Genomic DNA, 23,729 nt, shown 5'->3' on the forward strand with positions numbered 1-23,729 from the left:
ATACGGCATCCATAGAAACTGCAAAAGGAACTCACCCTTGTCAGGGCAACTTTATCACACAACTAGAAATGCTAGATTCTAAAAGGAGACTTGCTAAGTAGCATACTCACCTCCCCATCCTGTAACATGTCTATCCTGAGCCTCCACATCTCCACTCTAGGACCCTTCTCGCTCCCCGAAGGGTTGTAACCTGACCATCTGCACCATACACATTGGTTACATGAACAGAAATATTAATGACTATGCAGTTATGTATGTCAAATTGAAATAGAGAAGGCATAGTATAGTACCTGGATGCCAATGGCCAGCTCGACTCCTCATATCCTGCTGGCCTAAATCGAGGAAAGCGCCAAAAGATCCAAGACTGGAGCAGCTGAAGCGGGCCCGCTAACTTGACCACATGTCTGTTTGCCACTCGGCACATGCACCGGTACAACCAAGCTAGTGCGGCGGAACCCCAGCTGTAGGTACCCATCTCCTCCAGCCTAGCTACGTACGGGAGCCATCTGATGTGAATCCGGTTCCCGGACTTGTCCGCAAACAGCTGCGTGCCCAACAACATCATGATGTACGCACGGGCATAACGGCGCACAGTCTCATCATCAGCATCCTCAGGGCACTCCCCGAAGGTCTCCTGAAACCAGCTGCAGTTCACTGCGTACTTCTGAACCTGGCTGGGAGGAGGTATAACTCCGAGCAACTCCTGGAACCAGACCCAGGCTGGACGGCCACCCTCGATGTATATATGGAACTCGGACAAGCACCCGCTCACGTAACGGCCGTCCACTGGCAAACCCAGCTGGTATGCCACGTCCTGGAGTGTGATGGTGCACTCTCCGAAAGGCATGTGGAACGTGTGCGTCTCTGGACGCCATCGCTCTACGAAAGCACTGACAAGAGCCTCGTCTAGCCGGAACCATCGGTCGTTCAGCCTTGCAAGATGGTATAGACCTGCCATCTGCAAGTACGGAACGTATCTGTCATCAAGTCGCATGCCCTGCTGCCGCCGCATGCTCCTAATGCATCGCTGGGGCTGCTCACAAAATGAAACGCTCAGTTAGAACCGGCTTGAAATCCAACCACAACCATAAGCAGCATCATAAATCATCAACATACCATTCTGCTAAATAAGACCGCATAACATTACATGAAAGATAACCAACTAGAAAACAAATCCATAGACCGCACAACTAAACCGCATAAATAAACCAGCCTAACGAGAAACAGCTTAACTAAACCGGTTTACGTAAAAGAGCTACGGTAAAAACAACTAGCATAAAAAAGTCAAACAAATCACCAACATAAAACCACTAACGAAAATCACCTACCCTAAACCACTAACATAAACCGTTTGCATAAACCACTCGCAAAAACCGCTAACACAAACCACCAACATAAACCACCAACAGAAACCACTAACTTAAACCACTAGCATAAACCACTAACAAAAACTACTAACATAACCCACCTACATAAACCACTAACATAAACCACTAACATAAACCACAATCTAACCCACATGGAAAACCACTAACATAAACCACCAACAGAAACCACTAACTTAAACCACTAGCATAAACCACTAACTTAAACTACTAACATAAACCACCTACATAAACCACTAACATAAACCACTAACATAAACAACCATCTAACCCACATGCAAAACCACTAAGGCACAAATACCGCTAGAATAAAAAATATTTCCGTACTAACCTCCTCGTCGATGACCCCGGCTATATGAGCGACTCCGTCCAACCGATATAACCGTGCCGGATCGTCCCCCATGAGCAGAGTATTCCGTTCAGCTATTATTCGGAGAGAATCTCGGTCGTTTTCTCTGAGATTTTGTGGGGTAGGGGGGAGGAATAAGAGTTCGAATGAGGGTGATTCGAACTCCTTATATAGCCGAATCAAGAGTAATTCGAACCACCTTGGTTCGATTTATGAAGGAGAGTAATTCGAACCAGCTTGGTTCGAATTACATGCTTTGCAATGGTAGTAGTTCGAACTAGCCTAGTTCGAATTATGTGTGAGTGAAGTTCGAACCACCTTGGTTCGAATTACGTTGAAATAACAACCTCTAATTCGAACCACCCTGGTTCGAATTACTACCATTTTGAGTTCGAACCAAGCTGGTTCGAATTATATAAAAATGCGGTCTGGCTTATTGATGAAACGATTTTTGTTTTGGCGTATTTACGTTATTTTTCCACTCATTTGGCTTAATATGGTTTTTTACCCCCATTTATATTCATATAATAACTATTCTAAAAAGATTGAATTTTTATACTATATTAAACGGAGTTCAAATAGCCTCTTAATAGAAATTATTTTTAATTTTTTTATACTATAGTATTTAGATATAATTTTAAAAAAATAAATTACAATGACTATTCAAAAGAATAAAAAAAATATGAAATTGAATAAATAAATTTAAATTAAGTATTTTTGTAATTATTTAAAATCTAATTTATGAATACATCATTTAATTTTATAATTATTAAATTTTAAATTAATATTATATCTATTTTATTGTCGCGCAAGGCGCGGGTTTATTTTAAGATAATGAAATGAAAAAGCCTACTTAAATAAAAATATTTTTATGCGAAAATAATATTTAATAACGATTGAATAATTTGACATATTTAATATAATATACATTAATATTTTAATATAAGTAGATAATTATTTCTTATATATGTCTCAACTTGCTTTTGGTTTAAAGACTTACCCAATCCATAAAATTATTGGGTTGGAATCTCTCTTTAATTTCAGGAGAATAATGAAAAGGATTGGCATCATCCCTTCATTGGAATTGACCTCTAAAACTGAGGAAGACTTTAAAAGAGAAGTAGCTAGTAATTGCTATAGCTTAATGCAGTGAAATGACTCAGGATGAATACAATTCTTCAGTATCGTACTGAAATGTTTTATAGTCTACTTTATCTACTTCTACTTAATATACTAAAATTGGGTTTTTCCCCAACTACTAAAGGTGATGTGTCGATTTCTTATGTCTCCGTTTTTCTTTTAAAACGAATAAAATTTTTTTTATTCTAAATTATTTTATTATAATTATATTATAATTAATACTAAATAAATAATATATAATTATACTAATTTAACAACATATCTTCATTATAATTATATCAAATCAATATTTAATACACTATTAAACTACTTATCAATTATCAATTAAAAATATTTTTAATAATTTTAATGATAATAATAATATCAATAATAGTAATAATAATAAAAAAAATATTTGTTACCCGATTCACGTATATCAAATAATTTTTCTAAATTATTTAAAAAATATCTTTAATATAATTATATTGTAATTAATATTTAATGAATAATATATAATTATACTAATTTAGAAACATATTTTCATTATAATTGTATCAAATCAAAATTTAATGCACTATTAAACTACTTATCAATTATCAATTAAAAATATTTTTATTCATTTTAATGATAATAATAATATCAATAATAGTAATACTAATAATAAAAAATCTTTGTTACCCGTGATATGATGAAATTATTCACGTATATCAATTAATTATTCTATATTATTTTATAAAAATATATTTATTATAATTATATTATAATTATTATTTACTGAATATTATATAATTATATTAATTTAGAAACATATATTCATTATAATTGTATCAAATCAATATTTAATGCATTATTAAAAAATTATCTTAATAATAGGTAATTTACATATTTATTTTTGTTTTACTAAAGTCTATATATAGTGTTTCCCTGTAGTACATGAATCTAAATTTGAGAGACAATTCATAATTTTATATTTAGTATTTTTTTTACTACTTCATAGAATAAGAATGTATTCTTCATTTTTTATTGAAGTTGATCATTTTAAGGTACAATTTATAATTTTTTATAATATTTTTCATATACTCATTCTATTATATTATTCTTTTGATGATTTTTTATTTGTTGTTACTCTAAGTTATTCTTATCGTCTAATGTTCCAGTTCGATTGTCTTTTGCCACAATCATTTACAATGCATCACATCCATGAAATACCTCATCGAGTTGTCTTCACTGATTCGGGTTCTAACTACATAGATGTAAGCGTTCAAAGAAGAGGCAATAGTCTCTACCTTACCGAAGGATAGTTGGATCTACTCACCTATTATGACCAACCTAATGGAATGTGGTTAAAGTTAGATTTCTTAGGAGGAGCTCGATTTTTGATTGAGAAATTGCATACACGGAACTTTATAGGGCAAGTTCAAGTTCTATCCCTTCTATGCTTTTTACGTTTGCCCGAAAATTTTCAAAGTGGAGCACATAATGAAATTGAATTCCCTCAGTTTCAGTTCAGTTTTGCTAAATTTGTGACAAATTCAGATATGCAATTTCAACGATTGATAATATATTTAAATTTTCTTATTTTAAGCTGTTCATTATTAGAATAATTTTTTAACATATTTTGATTTTTTTCAGAAATTCTTTTGCATGCATGCAATGCCATTGAGGGAAATAAGAGTTAGTTTGGTTTTTTCGGTGTGGCAATTCTATACCTTACCGCATTGCATGGATAGCAGATGATGAAGCTTATCTAACAAGAGGATAGTTTGATTTTGCATGAATTCTAAATATTGAAACTTACGATGTTATTTCAGTTGGTTGTCGTTACAAGAATGATTCTATACTATACGTGACTAAGGACTAGAATATGTTCAATATTGTTTAGGTAATTTGGTTTTACTATTAGTATTTGATTAAATTATAATTATAGAATTTTTAATTATTGCCTCAATTTATATATTATGAGTATTTTTTGTGGATGTGCTATTTTTAAATAATTTAATAAAATGAAGTAGTGTCAGATATTATTAAGTTTATTTTTATCCTTTATTTCTTTATTTGTATTGTCATTATATTTGACAAAAAATGAACCTACACATGTATTAAATCGTTGACCTAAAGACAATTTATTTGTCAATAAAAACAGATTTTATTTAAAAAATATAATGAAACATGAATAATGAATGAGTATGTTATTTCTTTGACTAGCTAATTAATGCAAAATCGAAAACCCTTTTTTATTCGATTGAGGTCATATTCTGTTTGGTAAAAGTTTCAATCACCTTAATTAAATCCTGTCTTTGTGCCTTGACTTGTACAGGTAGTAATATGTTACATATTATTTGGTTTATTTAAGTAGTTATTTTCCATAGCAGAGATGTAAAAATCATATTAAGATTTATTGCCAAATAATTAGCTCATGAATAATATATGATTATATTATTTTGGGAAAGTATTTTCATTATAATTATATCAAATCAATATTTAATTATGATAAAATATGTTAATTATAATTATATCATAGAATTATAATAATTACGATATTTATGTTATATATTTTAATAATTTATGTACGTAAATAAAATAGAAATCAATCAAATCAAATTATCACGGTAAATAATATATTGTATATTATTACGAAAAATAATCCATGGATAAAATTGAAATTACACCCGTGTCATATAATTATAATTAATTAATTGATATAAAATGAAATTATACCCATGCCATGAGTAATAATCTAAATAATTATATCTTAACAAAATATAATTTGAAATAATTTATAAACAATTATCTTAACAAAAATAATTATTTAACAATTGATTTAAAAATTAATGCAAAAAATAATTTTTAATAATAGTATTATTAACTGGGTAAATAATATAATTTTAAATTATTACTTGAAATATAAATAATATATGGAAATCTATTGAGTAAATCAATAATTTTACATCTTAATAATTTGACAATTATTACTCAATTAATCAGTTAATTGAATTAGTAATAATAATTTTCAATTTCAAATTTTGTATATTAAGTAGTTATTAAAAATTGGGTAATAACGATTTACACGGAAAAATCATTGATAAATTCAATTAACTATATAGAAGATAATATACTAACAGTTTTAGTATATTATTTATGGCAAGGAAAATTATTTTCTCAAATTTTCTATTAAAATTGAAATTAGTAATAATTTAAATAAAGATTTGTTAATAAAATTACTAATAGTCACATTTTTATACACATGATATATGTTTTCTATATATTATTTAAAAAATATTTTGAAACATGAATAATGAATGAGTATATTATTTCTTCGACTAGCTAATTAATGCAAAATTGAGTACCATTTTTTATTCGATTGAGGTCATATTCTGTTTGATGAAAGTTTCAATCACCTTAATTAAATCCTGTCTTTGTGTCTTAACTTAAACAGGTAGTAATATGTTACATATTATTTGGTATATCTAAGTAGTTATTTCCCTTAGCAGAGATGTAAAAAATCATATTAAGGTTTATTACCAAATAATTAGCTCATGAATAATATATAATTATATTATTTTGGAAAAGTATTTTCATTATAATTATATCAAATCAATATTTAATTATGATAAAATATGTTAATTATAATTATATCATAGAATTATAATAATTACGATATTTATGTTATATATTTTAATCATTTATGTACGTAAATAAAATAGAAATCAATCAAATCAAATTATCACGGTAAATAATATATTGTATATTATTACGGAAATAATCTGTGAATAAAATTGAAATTACATCCGTGTCATATAATGATAATTGATTAATTGGTATAAAATAAAATTATACCCGTGCCATGAGTAATAATCTAAATAATTATATCTTAATAAAATATAATTTGAAATAATTTATAAACAATTATCTTAACAAAAATAATTATTTAATAATTGATTTAAAAATTAATGCAAAATATAATTTTTAATAATAGTATTATTAACTGGATAAATAATATAATTTCAAATTATTACTTGAAATATAAATAATATATGAAAATCTACTGAGTAAATCAATGATTTTGCACCTTAATAATTTGATAATTATTATTCAATTAACCAGTTAATTGAATTAGTAATTGTAAACCCCGCTAAAATCGGTATATAATTAGTCAATAAATCGAATTTTCAATAGGAAAATTAAATACGCAAAACTGATATCAAAATAGGATAGAGCTCGTGGAAACGAGAATTTTGATACCAATTTCGAAAAGTTCGGCCCAAGATTGGGCCGGATGGGCCGAACTGGTTGAACCGGACCCAAAATGGGCCCAAGGCCCAACCAAACCCAATCCATTAAAGAGGCACAGCTTCTTATTTCCCTTCTTCTTCATTATTCACGCTGGAAACATTTCTTAGGGGGAAGAAGAACACAAGCAAAAACCTAACCCTCACTTTAATTTCAAATCCATGTAACTTTTGATCCGGAGCTCCGATCGACGAACTGTTTGCGACCACGCGTTCACCGTGACGAGCTCTATGAAACCCATGGAATAATTTGTTAGGTAACTCATTATTTCCTTCTCAGCCAGCTTCTCCTAATTTCGGAAATTTATGAACAATTAAGTTAAAAATTGTTCAATTCTTGTGTTCTAGGTTCAAGTTAGCTTCCGGAACTTGTGGGCTCAAGCTATTGAGCATATGGGTATGGTAAGAACACCCTAACCCTAGCTCAATCTTGTTTTAGTAATGGAGAACTGAAATTAGAATATGTATATGTATTAGGTGTAGATTAAGTGGGTATATATGCATTGGGAATATTTGGAGGCTTGTTGGTGATCAAAGCTTAGTTTGTGGCTGTTTTACTTGAGCTTGAAGAGGCTGTAATTTTGTGTTAAGAAGCTGCCTTGGGTGAATTAAGTGATCGGCCAAGGTATGGTTTAAGTTTCGCACGTTTAATATTTACGGTGTTGTGAAAGCTTAGGTTAGAGGTACCATAGGATAAGTTGAATTGTTTGTTGTATTTAATGATTAGCCTTGTAATGTTATTGGAATAGATTTGTTGGTGGATATATATTGGAATTATGAGGTGTGGAAGTTATTAATGGTGTGCTCTTATATTTATTTATGATGGATTAGGATTGGTGTTTGTTAATAAGGGTGTAGAGTTGTGTTGTGGTAGTATTGCATTTGCTGTAACTAATTATGTAATGATCGGAATTGCATGAGACTAAATTTGGGTTCTACTTGGGAATATAAGGAATTAAACTGGAAAATTTAGGACCTTTTTGTTAAATAATCAATTTATGGCAAATTTTTAAAGTTAGGTTGTTAAATCTGTCCTGCAGCAGAAAAGATCAAACAGGGCAGCAACTTGTTTGTCTTGCTGCGACTTCTACGAGTTGAGTTTTGGAGCGAAACCAATTTTGTTATAAAATTTGATTAACCAGCTTTATTTCTCTAAAATTTTAGAATTTTAAGAGTTGAGGATTGGGAGCTGTGAATTTTTGAATATCACATGCTGCTGCTGTTTTTCTGGTTTTATGCACTGCAGAGCAGTCACGGTTTTTCCTTTATTCCCGAGGCTAGAAAAATCAGAAAATTATGATATTTAGTTTGTTAGAAAGCTTATTTCAATATGAATGCCTGGACATAAAGTTTGTGCAATTCTGAGTTCATTTGCTATATTAGAAACAGAAAAGAAAATAGAGTGTCGAGGATGTCTTAGTGATAGTCATGAGTTCGAGAAGTTAAAGTGCAATCCTCGTGTGATGTGATTGACTTAATGTTGGAGTTGGGTTGATTTTAAAGATTATTCGATATTAAGAAGCTTGAGAAGAATTTGATAAATAGTTTGGTCAGGACCTGGAAAGTGTAATCAAGATGAATTATAAGGGAATGATGATGAAAAATGTGAAAGGGAAGTTGTTAACAAAAGGAGTTAACATGCCATGGCTTGATGAATGATTAAATAATGATTATGACTATGAAATGGCTTATGAATGATGATATCTGAGATACGAGTTTCCCTGGGTAAAAACCGTGGCTCGCCACCACGTGTTCCAGGTTGATTCTCGATACTCTGTTAACCCTACGTCGTAAGGGTGACCGGGCACGTATAAATTCCCGGGTATGGATAGCCCCCATTGAGTGATTTTATGAAATATGAATGTGAACTCTATGCATAGACTCTTGGGGATGCGCGACGGGGGACAGTCTAAGGTTTTCGGACTTGTCGGGTTGGCTGGATAACCGACAGATGGGCCCCATCAGCCATAGGACAGACATGCATCATATGCATTTATTTGCTTTGATTGCTATGCATTTCCTGGGTATGCCTAATTGATATATATTACCTGCTATTTGTTATACTTGCTATTTGTACTATCTGCTAATTACTTGTGTGTGACCTTGTTTGGTTGTTTGTTTCTGTTGCATTGTGAATGATGGAGGGATGGAGGAAAAGGAGAAATGGTTTGGTGTTAGATTAGGATTGAAAATTGAAAATGAAGGATTAACCACATGAGCGTATTTCGGTTCGGTGGCTATTGTGATTTCGGTTCTATGCATGTAAGATTTTCGGTTCAGTGGTTTGCTGTTAGGTTAAGCGTATTTCGGTTCGGTGGCTATTGTGATTTCGGTTCGATGCAAGTATGATTTTCGGTTCAGTGGTTTTCTGTTAGGTTAAGTTTGAACTTGAGTAAGTTAGGCAGATTTAGAATACCTACCCTTGTTTATGGCTTCTATTTTAGTGCTTAAGTTGGATAATTGAATAACGGAGTTCTAGGATTGCCTATGGCATTCTCAGGACCGTATTTCTTATGCGCGTGGCACTTTTACCATGCTGAGAACCTCCGGTTCTCATTCCATATTGTATTGTTGTTTTTCAGATGCAGGTCGAGAGGCTCCTCGCTAGGCGTCTGGATTCTGGAAAGCGAAGTAGTTCTTAGGCGTATTTTGGGTTCTATTTGTATATATGTATATATATGTGTAGCTTACTCTCCAAGTAACTTATGTATGCTGCTCCTCTTAGAGGTTGAGGGAGAGATAGGAGTTTACTTTGGTATTTTGGTATATTTTGGGGACACTTATGTATGTTTATATGTATATATGTATCCTCCGGCCAGCCTTAGCTTCGCAGGCTGAGTCAGAGGCTAGTTATGCTGTTCCTTGGCTTTTCTTTATCCCTTCGTTTATTGTTCTATCATATTCCTATTAGGTTTCTTCACCCGCAAGCAATTCGATTTCCCGAGCGTTGCGCTTTTTATTTTGCGATTTTGTTTTGCCCGTTTTTCAAGGCTCCTAGTTAAGTATCTCTTTTCCTATTATTATATATATATAATCCTATTTTAGAGGTCGTAATATCTTACTATCTCAATCTTATGACTTAAGCATAAGATTTAGTATAGTAGGGTGTTACATTATGGTATCAGAGCAGTTCGTTCCTATAGAGCCTGAGGGACAGACTGATTATGCCTCTGGGCATTCTCTGGGTGTCTATACATGCTATTTAGGGTATCTAACTGATATACGAGGCATGAATGCTCATGAGCATGCATTTGGGACTTTGAAATACTAAACTTGAGATATTGAGACTGATCACCTTGATATCACTTGTTTAGAGTGAACAAAAACCAAATGGCATCTCGTAGGCGCCGTCGTGAGCGTAAGCAAGGTCGAGGACGGAGAGCTGATGAGGTGACTATACCGGTAGGTAGTTTAATCGATATCGTGACCGCAATGACGAGTGTTGTTGCTGCCGTTGGCGCTGTTGCTGCTGCGACCATCCGAGTGAAGGATGGGATGGAATCACAAGCTGGAACTGGCAATGATAGTGATAATGAATATGAAGGTGGACATAATTTTCCGAATACATGGGTGCCAGCGGGTTATCCAGAGCAAGTTAACACGGGTTAAACAACGGGAGAAAGCTCAAGGAGAACTGAGGTAGCAAGGAATAATCGCTAGGAACCCTTCGCAAAGAAAAAGGGAAAAATTACACCTAGGAGCCAAAATTTCAAGAAGAATCATTTTGTTGCTTCACATTCTCAGCGCCGGAACAATGACCGAAGGAACGATAATCGTTCGGACCCGAATTCAGAAGGGCAAACTAGTGCTCAACCGGGTGACTTAAGGTGCTCAAGTTGCAAGAGGTACCATCCAAACAGACCATGCAGGGCCGGATTAGGCGTATGTTACAAGTGCGGGAGGCCAGGGCATATGTCTTGGAATTGTTCGTACAGAGGAAGCCGGGATGCAACCGAACCCGATTTTTCAAACGCGAGGTAATTATGAACCAACAGTTGAATTTTTAATTTCCTTGCCTACATTGATATGTAATGTTCCTTCGTGACGCATGACGAGTTTCAGTAATTATGAGGTCCAAGTCGATGATTAGTCGAAAACTATTGGTTGTTGAGACGGAGTAACATTTAGCTAACTTAGAGGAGTGGTTAGGCTTGTGAAGGTTAAGGATTAAGTGACGTAGTGGAAGCAGGTTAGACCATATCTAAGGAACCAGGAGTGTTGAGGGCTATGCGGAGTTATTGTTCAGAATCCAGTGACGGCAAAACTTTGAGGAAGAGGAATAGAGCGAACTCAATCTTTAGCTGTTAATTGTTAAGAGGTAAGTGAAGATGAAACAAATCCCTATACGAGAGAATTTCTAAGACAATTCTTGAAGGTGTGTCAGAACTTCTATTTCAGAGAGAAAGCGTGTTTACGATAGGCTTAGTACCGGAAGCCGGATTAACTTCAATCGCACCACAAGCAAAGACATCATCATAATCGGTAGAGTTTAGGATTGAGTGGAAGGGAGTACTAGAAGAGGGAATCACCTAACAAATTATTTCTTTGTGGGAAGCATCGGTTATGCTGGAGAAGAAAGAAGAGAACGGTAGGAAACCTTATGCAGAGAGAGTGTGCTAACGAACCTTCGCGACTCGATCTAATCCTTCTTTTGAAACCTACATTGACATTAGATCCGGAGCTTTTCCTAAATAGCTTGACTACCTTTCTAACTTTACTCCTTGTGCACATGAATATTGTTTCTTCCAGGATGAGTCTAAGCTTGTCTTGGTATAACCGCGTAATCCTTGAATCTTGTACCCTCGCTATGACTAGAGTTGCCTTGTTCACAAACCATGTTCTTCAGAATCAGCTGAAATTTCTTTGACTCTATACGCTCTGTTCTCTCTACCAAGGGTCTTTAATTTGAACTCTTTTCTTGAGATGCACCTAGGTTCCTCTCCTTGTGCATTTCATTATTTCGGTATAATCTTGAGTAACCGTGTACAAGATTTTCTTTTTAATCCTTACGAACACCGTTTGTATTGCTCATTCATTTTTTTTTTAGCTTAATGTCCTTTTGAAAATTAACTCGAGTCTATATTAGTATCATGTATAAAGTATAGCTACAACTATTGAGATGTTGATTCCTTAAGAGCAAGACTTTTGGATACGAAAAATGAAGCAGGTAAGCATGCGCCCCCAAAAAGAGTTTTGGAGCATTAATTCTTGCAGACCACAAAGCCTATGATTAGTTTAACACGCTAGAAGATACACCGGTTACATAGATACCCGAATATGAAGAGAGCTTTCAAACTCCAAGAGAAGGATTAACCCCAAATCCAGTAATTAGAATACCCGAACTTATTTAACGACTCAGAATTAGTGCGATACATTACCAGAGGGATTTAAGATACGTGTAAATACAATATCGTGAAGTGGTAACAGATGCTCTGAGTAAGGAGTTTTTGGGGAAATGCTTGGATATAAATTTCGGAGAATGGAAGGCTAGATAAGTTGGAACTTTAAATTGGATATTACGGGTATAGATAAAGGAGTCAAACTAAATCTATTGCAGTTTTAAAACATAGCAAAGACGAAATGCAGGAAGCGTGAGGGGACGATAAAGACCTACCGAGGATGTCGAAGTCTGGCAAACAAAAGGGAATTAAGAAAAGATTTATATGTTTAATGTCGAAATAGAGATCGTAGAGTCAAGGACTTAAGGAGTGCAATAACAGTGATAAGGAGCTACTAAGAGAACCAAAGCCGGCTGAATCAAGAAGACACCATGAGCGGGTTATGTGTCGAGATTAGGAGTTAGAGTGAGAAACTGTTGTCCGAAGAATACAAGAGAGGATTTTTGAAGTTACCTTGGGGTTTCTAAGACGTATCGCGAATTCAAGAAGATATTTTGAGCCGCCAGAAGTGAAGAACAAAGTGACGATCCATGTGATTACATGTTCGACGCATGAGAAAGAAAAGAGAGACCACCAGAAACCATGCGAATGCTACAACTGTCAAAAATTCAGCATTAAAGGTAAAAGAGAATAACCATCGATTTCATAATAGGTTGCCGACGACTAGGACAAAAGGTGATACTGTTAGGGAACTGTGGATCAAGTGACCAGGCCCGTTTTGCCCATCGGAGTAAACCACTTCTTGGGGATATCAAAGAGACTATACATCAGGGAGAAGGTGAGACTTCACGGTATGCTAAACACATTTGAATTAACCGAAAACTGGAATACCAAACGTCTTAGTTCCTGAATTTGACAGCCGAAACAACGGAGGAAGAGTGACACAAATCTAAGTTAGAATTCTCACTATGAAAGCCGACAAAAGAGTTAGGCAGATCTAAGAAGAAGACTTCTCAAGTTGGAAGGAAGAGGATACCTATTTCTGAAGATCACTTCAACGAACTAGAATCGGATGATCAATCAAAAACTAAAAAGCTAAATTCCCATCACATCGGACCAGTGGTGTATAGGATCGCTTTACTATCACAATGTTCGAACCTGCATGATGTGTTTCACATATTACAGCTTCATAAATACACTTTCGACCCAGTTATGTCCTACAACCAGAATCAGTCCAAGTAAGAGAAGGTCTGACGCTTCCAGTAATTCTGGTTAGGATTGATGATACTAGCATTAAACGTTTACACGGGAGAGAGGTTGTCTTAGTGAAAGTAGCTTGGTGTTGGGATGGTATTGAAGAATACACCTAGAAGCTTGAGACAGAGATGCGGAAGGACTACCCACACCTCTATTCAGGTAGCGCACTCTGAATTTTGAGGACAAAATTCCTAATTAGGTGGGTAGGATGTAAACCCCGCTAAAATCGGTATATAATTAGTCAATAAATCGAATTTTCAATAGGAAAATTAAATACGCAAAACTGATATCAAAATAGGATAGAGCTCGTGGAAACGAGAATTTTGATACCAATTTCGAAAAGTTCGGCCCAAGATTGGGCCGGATGGGCCGAACTGGTTGAACCGGACCCAAAATGGGCCCAAGGCCCAACCAAACCCAATCCATTAAAGAGGCACAGCTTCTTATTTCCCTTCTTCTTCATTATTCACGCTGGGAAACATTTCTTAGGGGGAAGAAGAACACAAGCAAAAACCTAACCCTCACTTTAATTTCAAATCCATGTAACTTTTGATCCGGAGCTCCGATTGACGAACTGTTTGCGACCACGCGTTCACCGTGACGAGCTCTATGAAACCCATGGAACAATTTGGTAGGTAACTCATTATTTCCTTCTCAGCCAGCTTCTCCTAATTTCGGAAATTTATGAACAATTAAGTTAAAAATTGTTCAATTCTTGTGTTCTAGGTTCAAGTTAGCTTCCGGAACTTGTGGGCTCAAGCTATTGAGCATATGGGTATGGTAAGAACACCCTAACCCTAGCTCAATCTTGTTTTAGTAATGGAGAACTGAAATTAGAATATGTATATGTATTAGGTGTAGATTAAGTGGGTATATATGCATTGGGAATATTTGGAGGCTTGTTGGTGATCAAAACTTAGTTTGTGGCTGTTTTACTTGAGCTTGAAGAGGCTGTAATTTTGTGTTAAGAAGCTGCCTTGGGTGAATTAAGTGATCGGCCAAGGTATGGTTTAAGTTTCGCACGTTTAATATTTACGGTGTTGTGAAAGCTTAGGTTAGAGGTACCATAGGATAAGTTGAATTGTTTGTTGTATTTAATGATTAGCCTTGTAATGTTATTGGAATAGATTTGTTGGTGGATATATATATTGGAATTATGAGGTGTGGAAGTTATTAATGGTGTGCTCTTATATTTATTTATGATGGATTAGGATTGGTGTTTGTTAATAAGGGTGTAGAGTTGTGTTGTGGTAGTATTGCATTTGCTGTAACTAATTATGTAATGATCGGAATTGCATGAGACTAAATTTGGGTTCTACTTGGGAATATAAGGAATTAAACTGGAAAATTTAGGACCTTTTTGTTAAATAATAAATTTATGGCAAATTTTTAAAGTTAGGTTGTTAAATCTGTCATGCAGCAGAAAAGATCAAACAGGGCAGCAACTTGTTTGTCTTGCTGCGACTTCTACGAGTTGAGTTTTGGAGCGAAACCAATTTTGTTATAAAATTTGATTAACCAGCTTTATTTCTCTAAAATTTTAGAATTTTAAGAGTTGAGGATTGGGAGCTGTGAATTTTTGAATATCACATGCTGCTGCTGTTTTTCTGGTTTTATGCACTGCAGAGCAGTCACGGTTTTTCCTTTATTCCTGAGGCTAGAAAAATCAGAAAATTATGATATTTAGTTTGTTAGAAAGCTTATTTCAATATGAATGCCTGGACATAAAGTTTGTGCAATTCTGAGTTCATTTGCTATATTAGAAACAGAAAAGAAAATAGAGTGTCGAGGATGTCTTAGTGATAGTCATGAGTTCGAGAAGTTAAAGTGCAATCCTCGTGTGATGTGATTGACTTAATGTTGGAGTTGGGTTGATTTTAAAGATTATTCGATATTAAGAAGCTTGAGAAGAATTTGATAAATAGTTTGGTCAGGACCTGGAAAGTGTAATCAAGATGAATTATAAGGGAATGATGATGAAAAATGTGAAAGGGAAGTTGTTAACAAAAGGAGTTAACATGCCATGGCTTGATGAATGATTAAATAATGATTATGACTATGAAATGGCTTATGAATGATGATATCTGAGATACGAGTTTCCCTGGGTAAAAACCGTGGCTCGCCACCACGTGTTCCAGGTTGATTCTCGATACTCTGTTAACCCTACGTCGTAAGGGTGACCGGGCACGTATAAATTCCCGGGTATGGATAGCCCCCATTGAGTGATTTTATGAAATATGAATGTGAACTCTATGCATAGACTCTTGGGGATGCGCGACGGGGGACAGTCTAAGGTTTTCGGACTTGTCGGGTTGGCTGGATAACCGACAGATGGGCCCCATCAGCCATAGGACAGACATGCATCATATGCATTTGTTTGCTTTGATTGCTATGCATTTCCTGGGTATGCCTAATTGATATATATTACCTGCTATTTGTTATACTTGCTATTTGTACTATCTGCTAATTACTTGTGTGTGACCTTGTTTGGTTGTTTGTTTCTGTTGCATTGTGAATGATGGAGGGATGGAGGAAAAGGAGAAATGGTTTGGTGTTAGATTAGGATTGAAAATTGAAAATGAAGGATTAACCACATGAGCATATTTCGGTTTGGTGGCTATTGTGATTTCGGTTCTATGCATGTAAGATTTTCGGTTCAGTGGTTTGCTGTTAGGTTAAGCGTATTTCGGTTCGGTGGCTATTGTGATTTCGGTTCGATGCAAGTATGATTTTCGGTTCAGTGGTTTTCTGTTAGGTTAAGTTTGAACTTGAGTAAGTTAGGCAGATTTAGAATACCTACCCTTGTTTATGGCTTCTATTTTAGTGCTTAAGTTGGATAATTGAATAACGGAGTTCTAGGATTGCCTATGGCATTCTCAGGACCGTATTTCTTATGCGCGTGGCACTTTTACCATGCTGAGAACCTCCGGTTCTCATTCCATATTGTATTGTTGTTTTTCAGATGCAGGTCGAGAGGCTCCTCGCTAGGCGTCTGGATTCTGGAAAGCGAAGTAGTTCTTAGGCGTATTTTGGGTTCTATTTGTATATATGTATATATATGTGTAGCTTACTCTCCAAGTAACTTATGTATGCTGCTCCTCTTAGAGGTTGAGGGAGAGATAGGAGTTTACTTTGGTATTTTGGTATATTTTGGGGACACTTATGTATGTTTATATGTATATATGTATCCTCCGGCCAGCCTTAGCTTCGCAGGCTGAGTCAGAGGCTAGTTATGCTGTTCCTTGGCTTTTCTTTATCCCTTCGTTTATTGTTCTATCATATTCCTATTAGGTTTCTTCACCCGCAAGCAATTCGATTTCCCGAGCGTTGCGCTTTTTATTTTGCGATTTTGTTTTGCCCGTTTTTCAAGGCTCCTAGTTAAGTATCTCTTTTCCTATTATTATATATATATAATCCTATTTTAGAGGTCGTAATATCTTACTATCTCAATCTTATGACTTAAGCATAAGATTTAGTATAGTAGGGTGTTACAGTAATAACAATTTCCAATTTCAAATTTTGTATTTTAAGTAATTATTAAAAACTGGGTAATAACAATTTACGTGGGAAAATCATTGATAAATTCAATTAACCATATAGAAGATCAGTTTTAGTATATTATTTATGGCAAGGAAAATTATTTCCTCAAATTTTCTAATAAAATTGAAATTAGTAATAATTTAAAAAAGATTTATTAACAAAATTGCTAATAGTCACATTTTTATACACAAGATATATGTTTTCTATATATTATTTAAATTTACTTTTTATATAACAATAATTCGGTATACATTTATATATCACTTTTTTTAATGCATTCTTAAAAATATTGGCATATAATTAATATATATAACATATATATTTAATAAATATTTTATTAAATTAATTATAACGATTAATACAAGATAATAACATATATAAAGCTATAACCTTTATATAGTATTAAACTGTTATATTATGCATATATATGAGTTTATAAAATAATCCATATAATTTATATGTATGGTATAATACATATGTCAAATAAAGATTCCATAATTTTTGAAAATCACTGTTTTGTTATATAAAATTGAAATTGAAATTAAATAATTTCTATTTATATAATGAAAAGGTAATAACAAAATGTCTTATTAAATACAGAGAAGTTTTTGAGAGTCTATAATGAAAAGGTAATAACAAAATGTCTTACTAAATCTATTTATTTATTAAAATTTATTACTATCACTTTAAAAAAATTAAAAATTCTAGGAACTAATAGATGAATTCTTATTGTACATTAATAGTTTGAGAATATTAAAATTATCATAAAAATTCGTATAATTTTATTCTCTTGACAAACAATTTTATAATTACGTTAATCATATAATTTTATATACAAATATTGATACAGTGTTGTTTCTTAATTTGTTCTTAATTTTGAGCTGATTTTGATATTTTCTTACTTCACAGTAAACCAACATATAAAACTTTGTTGGTAGATTTAAGTATTACTAGATTATTTATGGTCATATTGAGTATATATGCCTGATTTATTGAAAAAAATAGATTAAATAACTATTTTATAGTTAATACAATTAACACTATATTAAGAAAAGAAAAATAACGCATACAAATTATTTTTTATTAATTAAATTATTATCATTAAAATGAAATTCAACCTAACAACTTAAAATTATAATTTCAATCTTGGGTGATTAAACTTGTTATTTAACCAAACCTGAAACATACAATCAAATGCTATCCTCAAACGAAAAAAGGTAATCCTTTTAGAAATCAAACTACTCACATTGTTCTCAAATTAGTTTTTCCTTATCACTCTCGTTGACCATGGGATCCGAAAAGAATCTCATTATTTTCTTCTCAAGAGCAAGGAGCAGGGACATCAGCACCCCACCAGTTGTAGAGGAAGTTCCAGTTTCATCGCTCTTTTCTTCTTTCTCAAAGTTTATAATACGTACCTAAAAGTTACAAAGTTAGTAGAATGTATAATCACATTACAATTCAAGAAAGTAAGTTGAAAATAAGTCGAGTCAAATTTTCTTACAGATACAGTGTCAGAAGCTATTAATGTATTGATGGAGCTGCCACCAAAAGCCTCCTTATCACCGTCAGAATCAGCCAGTGTGATGCCCAAACGCCAATCTACAGAACCATCCTCTTCATTCACGAAATGTCCAGATAGAGAGAGAATCTCAAAGTCTCCCTACATGCAGATGGTAGAAAAGCATGTAAATAAATGGAATATGAGAAGAAAATTAAAGAATGACACACATAAGTGATTGTTTGCTTGTACATCATATATATGAAACAAATCTGAGTTTGGTTTGCCAATTGCGGCTTTTGATATATGACCAAAGGCTGCAATTGCATAGCTAGAGTGAGTACTTGCTTCCCAAACCTTCCATAACTTTGCGACTACATCCTGCACCAAATTTGAAGAGGATCTAATTCTTGATTCATAATTAATCGATAAAATATAATTGAAACCTTAAAAGTGTATATGATGGTACCTCTCCGGGATAGACAGTCAACTCAAGAGGAACGGTCCTTCCGAAATCTTCTATTTCTCTAAGGCCATCTTCAGAATATAGATTTATCAAAATACACAGTATAAAAGTGAAGATTGACATTAGAAAGCAAATAAAAAGAAATTGTTTTGAACTCATAATAATGAATCCAAACCATATTAGTTCACCATAAAATTGAATCATTAATGTAATAAGTAGCAAGAACTGAAAAAGAAAAAAAAAACATAATAGATAGACATTATCCCATACAAAAATTCTTACACACTCAGGAAAGAAAAAACCTGAAACAAGAAAATTTTCATTGATTATCTACATCTAATTCTTTTGAAAATTGAAATGGTAAGAAGAATTTATTTCCTCATTCATGTATGAATATTTCTCACAAATAAAACAAAAAGATGAAACTGACCAATTTTGAGTAATTGGGTTCTTGGCATATTGGGAGAAGATGAAAAAAAGCTAAAAGAATTTAATGCATAGCTAGTCGAATTGGACTCTTTGGGTATACAAATAACTTACCTTCAAAACCGGATATCAGTTTTTCTATTTCCACATTTACCTCTCATATACCATTTTTTTAGTTTAATTTTGATATAAACAATTTTATATAATTTTTAATTAACTTTATGTATTTAGATGGATTTTTAAACAATAAATTAAAAAAATTAATTATTTTTAATAATGTGATGACATATAACTAAAAACAAATACATAAAAATTAGATTCTTCATGTTGTTATATTTATATATATAATGTGAGATAAGATTAAGTTTAAAAGAAATATAAGATATGACTAACAACAAAAAAATATGATTTCATTTTATCTTTCAAAAGAAGAAATGGTTTGATAAATTGGATATGAAAAATAATGTTATATGTTGAATAATTTTATAATAATCAACATAAGAAGGGATAAAAATAAATTGATTACTAACAAATATACTAAAATAAATTAACGGAAAAGCTCTGCATACAAGCCATTAGGGCTTGTATGCTTTACAAGTTTATTAAACAATAAATTTAAAATACGCGCTCCTCCTGGTACGTTGATTACACGCGCTATATAATATGCCGCGTATATATAACTTCCAAATTTAAAATATTTGTTTCCTTCTTCGTTTTCGTTATTTTGAGATTTCGTTGTGCTTCTTCTCGCGCGTTTTCCTCATTCTTCTCCATCGATCTTTTCCTCTTCTTTTCTCACTGGTATGTTCTTCGTTTACGTTCTCTTTTTCTGTTTCTGCATCTCGAGCTTCGTTTTTCTCTCTTGATTTGTTGTTTTCTGAAATCAAAGTTCGAGCTCGTTTTGAAGATAATGGATCCTTCAAGCTCAGATTCTGCGTTGAATCCAGGCGATGTGGATTATGAATTTGAATCTAACGAAGTTCCTGAGGTTTGATTTACAGTAATTTGTATAGCATTGTGTAGTTTAAAAATTGCTGAACATTGTTTAATTACCTGGAATTTATAGCAGATGAATTTGAATCTAACGAAGTTCCTGAGGTTTGATTTACAGTAATTTGTATAGCATTGTGTAGTTTAAAAAATTGCTGAACATTGTTTAATTACCTGGAATTTATAGCAGACGCTCGGGTGTAGATCAATTTCTTCTTTGGGTGTATTTTAGCTATAAGTGTGGGTGTATGTACACTTTACTGGTTTTTGTTATTTTTAATTGAGTTGTTGTTGTTCAGGTGTATTATATCAGACATGATTGTGTGTGTTTTTAGTTTTTGACATGGTGTATTCTGCAGTCTGTGTATTGAGAGTTTATGGCTTTAAAGGTCATTCTGTAGTTGAGTTGTTTCGGTTCGGGTGTATCATATTAGCCATGATTGGGTGTATTTTGTATCATACTTATGGGTGTATTCACAGTTCTGACACGGTTTATTGTGCAGCCTCTCTCTGTTGTTGATGACGAGCTTGTTCCGAAGGTCGGAATGACCTTTACGACCCTTGAAGATGCCGGAAAATTTTACAGGAACTACGCCAAGGCTGCAGGTTTCTCTACAAGAGTTCGGTGCACAAATAGGAAGGGAAACGAGATTAAGAATCAACTGATTACATGTAGCAGAGAGGGAAAATGGAAATCTAAAATATCTCCAACCGAGAAGACCAATCCGACAGCCGGTCTAAACTGTCCTGCAAGAATTTATATACACACATTGAAGGATGTCGGTGCTTGGATCATTTCAAAGGTTGTGCTGGATCATTCACACCCCTGCTGTCCAAGCAAAGCAGAGATGCTCAAACAGCACAGGGAACTAAGCATGTCCATTCGTCGTACGATAAAGAATAACGACGAGGCCGGTATCAGACCAAGCAAAACCTACCAATCATTTGTTGCGGCTGCCGGGGGTCACCGCGAGTTAAATTTCATCGAAAAGGACGTGAGGAATTACATTACCAGGGAAGTGCGGAATGTTTCCGAACAAGAAGATGCAAAGGAATTCGGGAAATATTTGTTAAGGATGAAAGAGAAGAATCCGAATTTCTTTTTCGAGCTCAAACTCGAGGAGGATCAATCGATTAAGCTGGCCTTTTGGGCCGACGCAAGAAGCAGAGCCGCCTGTGAGTATTTCGGAGACGTCATTTCATTCGACACCACCTACAATACAAACAGGTAACAAACTGTCCCTTTTTATGATGCTAAATTAATTTATTTTTACTAATCCGCAGCAGAGGTGTATATTGGCCGTGTCATTGGGTGTATTATAAGCATTTGTTGGGGTGTACCTAATGATTTTGCATTCTGGACCATGGCACTTCGTTTCAGGTATAATTTGGTCTATGGTTCTTTTGTCGGGGTGAATCACCACGGCCAGTCAACACTTCTCGGATGCTCTTTGATGAAGAACGAAGAAATTGAATCATTCAAATGGTTATTTCAATGCTGGCTTCGTTGCATGGGAGGAAACGCTCCGAAAGGGTTTCTCACCGATCAGTGCGCATCAATGAAAAGGGCTCTAGAGGCCTGTATGCCAACAACAGTTCACCGCTGGTGTATTTGGCACATCATGAAGAAGATTCCAAGCAAATTAAACGGGTACAAGGCACACGCCGATGTCGAACAACAAATGAGCCATGTTGTTTGGAACTCTCACAGCAAAGACTCATTCGATAGGAATTGGAACGATTTTCTGGTGAATTTTGGTCTTGCGGACAACAAGTGGCTCTCAGGTAATGTGTTTTTAAATTCTGCAGCAGAGGTGTAAATTGTACTGTCTCTCGGGTGTATTTTACAGTGTGTGTTTGGGTGTATTATGCAGATCTGTACGAAGACCGTCACATATGGGTTCCTATCTATCTGGACCACCACTTCTGGGCAGGGATGAGAAGCACACAAAGGAGCGAGAGCATGCATTCATTTTTTAACAAGTACATCACCCGTAACAGCTCGCTCATTCAGTTCGTCAAACAGTACGATAATTGCCTCGGAAGCAGGGAGCAAGCAGAGAGAGAATCAGATGCTGCAGATTTTCATACGGTCATACCATGTGCAACCAAATCCCCCATCGAAACTCAGTTTCAAGATGCGTACACCCAAGCAAAGTTTAGGAAAGTCCAAGCCCAATTCAGAGGAAAGGCGAATTGCATCACCAGATTAAAGAATTCTGCTCTAGGCTATTCAGTATACGAAGTTGGAGAACAAGTTTCCAGCTCAATATTGGACAAGTTCGCGGTTACCTACGACTCAGTTGCAGCCGAGGTAAAATGCCAATGTTTATTATTCGAGTCGAGAGGGATACTGTGCCGTCACGCACTAAGCGTGTTAAGCTTCGAACAAGTAAGCCAAGTGTCCCCTAGGTACATACTGGAACGATGGAGCAAGAAGGTAAAGAGGCAACACACACATCAAGAGCAGCCACGACGAGCCACTAATTGAGCCAAGAAGCAAGAAGTTCGACCAACTTGTTTTCCGTTCGCAAAATATTTGCGAATTTGCCTCCGAATCAGAGGAGCTGACTGCAATTCTGCACCGTGCGTACGACAACGTCATGGCCGAGATGGAAGCAGTAAAAGCCAAAAGGAAGGGGACATCTTCTTTATCCCACGAAGACGCTAACTTGGAATCCGTTAACGAGCTTCAAAGCCCGCCAAGGATTCGAACAAGAGGACGTCCAAAAAACAGGCTAGGTTCAAAGCTGGAGAAACAGATTGCAAATGCCACAAAGAAGAAGAAGACAAAAGTTTTAAGCGAGGTAAATATGATGTTCTTTAAATCTGTGGCGATTGAGTTTATTTTTCTAGTTAATTGTTTAGCTAATGCGTGAGTGTTATATTCAGATAAACCTGTTTGATGCTGCATCAGCGGCGCATTCAAGTAGCAGCCAATACCAGGGACAAGTTATAAATTATCAGTTCAGGGTACCAGCAGCAGGGGATAACTCTTTGGGTGTATAGTTATAGGGAGTATGGGTGTAAAATCCCTGTTACCTTTGGGTGTATTTTTGTTAATAGAC

General features: G+C 34.5%; 1 protein-coding gene and 2 long non-coding RNA genes across 3 annotated transcripts; all 3 read left to right on the top strand.

Annotated features, from left to right (window-relative positions):
- The first annotated feature begins 7,244 nt into the window (after window positions 1-7,244).
- On the top strand, window positions 7,245-10,035 carry LOC130946836 (uncharacterized). Its single transcript, XR_009072367.1, has 4 exons — window positions 7,245-7,399; window positions 7,491-7,544; window positions 7,620-7,767; window positions 9,725-10,035. It is a non-coding gene; the product is annotated as an uncharacterized LOC130946836 (long non-coding RNA).
- Window positions 10,036-14,148: 4,113 nt separating this feature from the next.
- LOC130943946 (uncharacterized) lies at window positions 14,149-17,011 on the top strand. The gene is made up of 4 exons (XR_009071926.1): window positions 14,149-14,369; window positions 14,465-14,518; window positions 14,594-14,741; window positions 16,701-17,011. It is a non-coding gene; the product is annotated as an uncharacterized LOC130943946 (long non-coding RNA).
- Window positions 17,012-22,243: 5,232 nt separating this feature from the next.
- LOC130945626 (protein FAR-RED ELONGATED HYPOCOTYL 3-like) lies at window positions 22,244-23,670 on the top strand. The gene is made up of 3 exons (XM_057874332.1): window positions 22,244-22,446; window positions 22,536-22,975; window positions 23,554-23,670. Exons 1-3 carry the CDS (start codon window positions 22,245-22,247, stop codon window positions 23,668-23,670), a joined length of 759 nt encoding a protein of 252 aa, XP_057730315.1. The 5' UTR covers window position 22,244.
- Window positions 23,671-23,729: the final 59 nt, after the last annotated feature.

The sequence above is a fragment of the Arachis stenosperma genome, chromosome 8 (genome assembly GCF_014773155.1).
Source record: "Arachis stenosperma cultivar V10309 chromosome 8, arast.V10309.gnm1.PFL2, whole genome shotgun sequence".
NCBI lineage: Eukaryota > Viridiplantae > Streptophyta > Magnoliopsida > Fabales > Fabaceae > Arachis > Arachis stenosperma.

Coding starts and splice junctions, on each gene's coding strand:
- LOC130945626 (XM_057874332.1), top strand. CDS start 22,245: ATGCCAACAACAGTTCACCGCTGGTGTATTTGGCACATCATGAAGAAG. Junction 22,447..22,535: donor GGACAACAAGTGGCTCTCAG/GTAATGTGTTTT, acceptor TGTATTATGCAG/ATCTGTACGAAGACCGTCAC. Junction 22,976..23,553: donor ACGACTCAGTTGCAGCCGAG/GTAAAATGCCAA, acceptor TGTTATATTCAG/ATAAACCTGTTTGATGCTGC.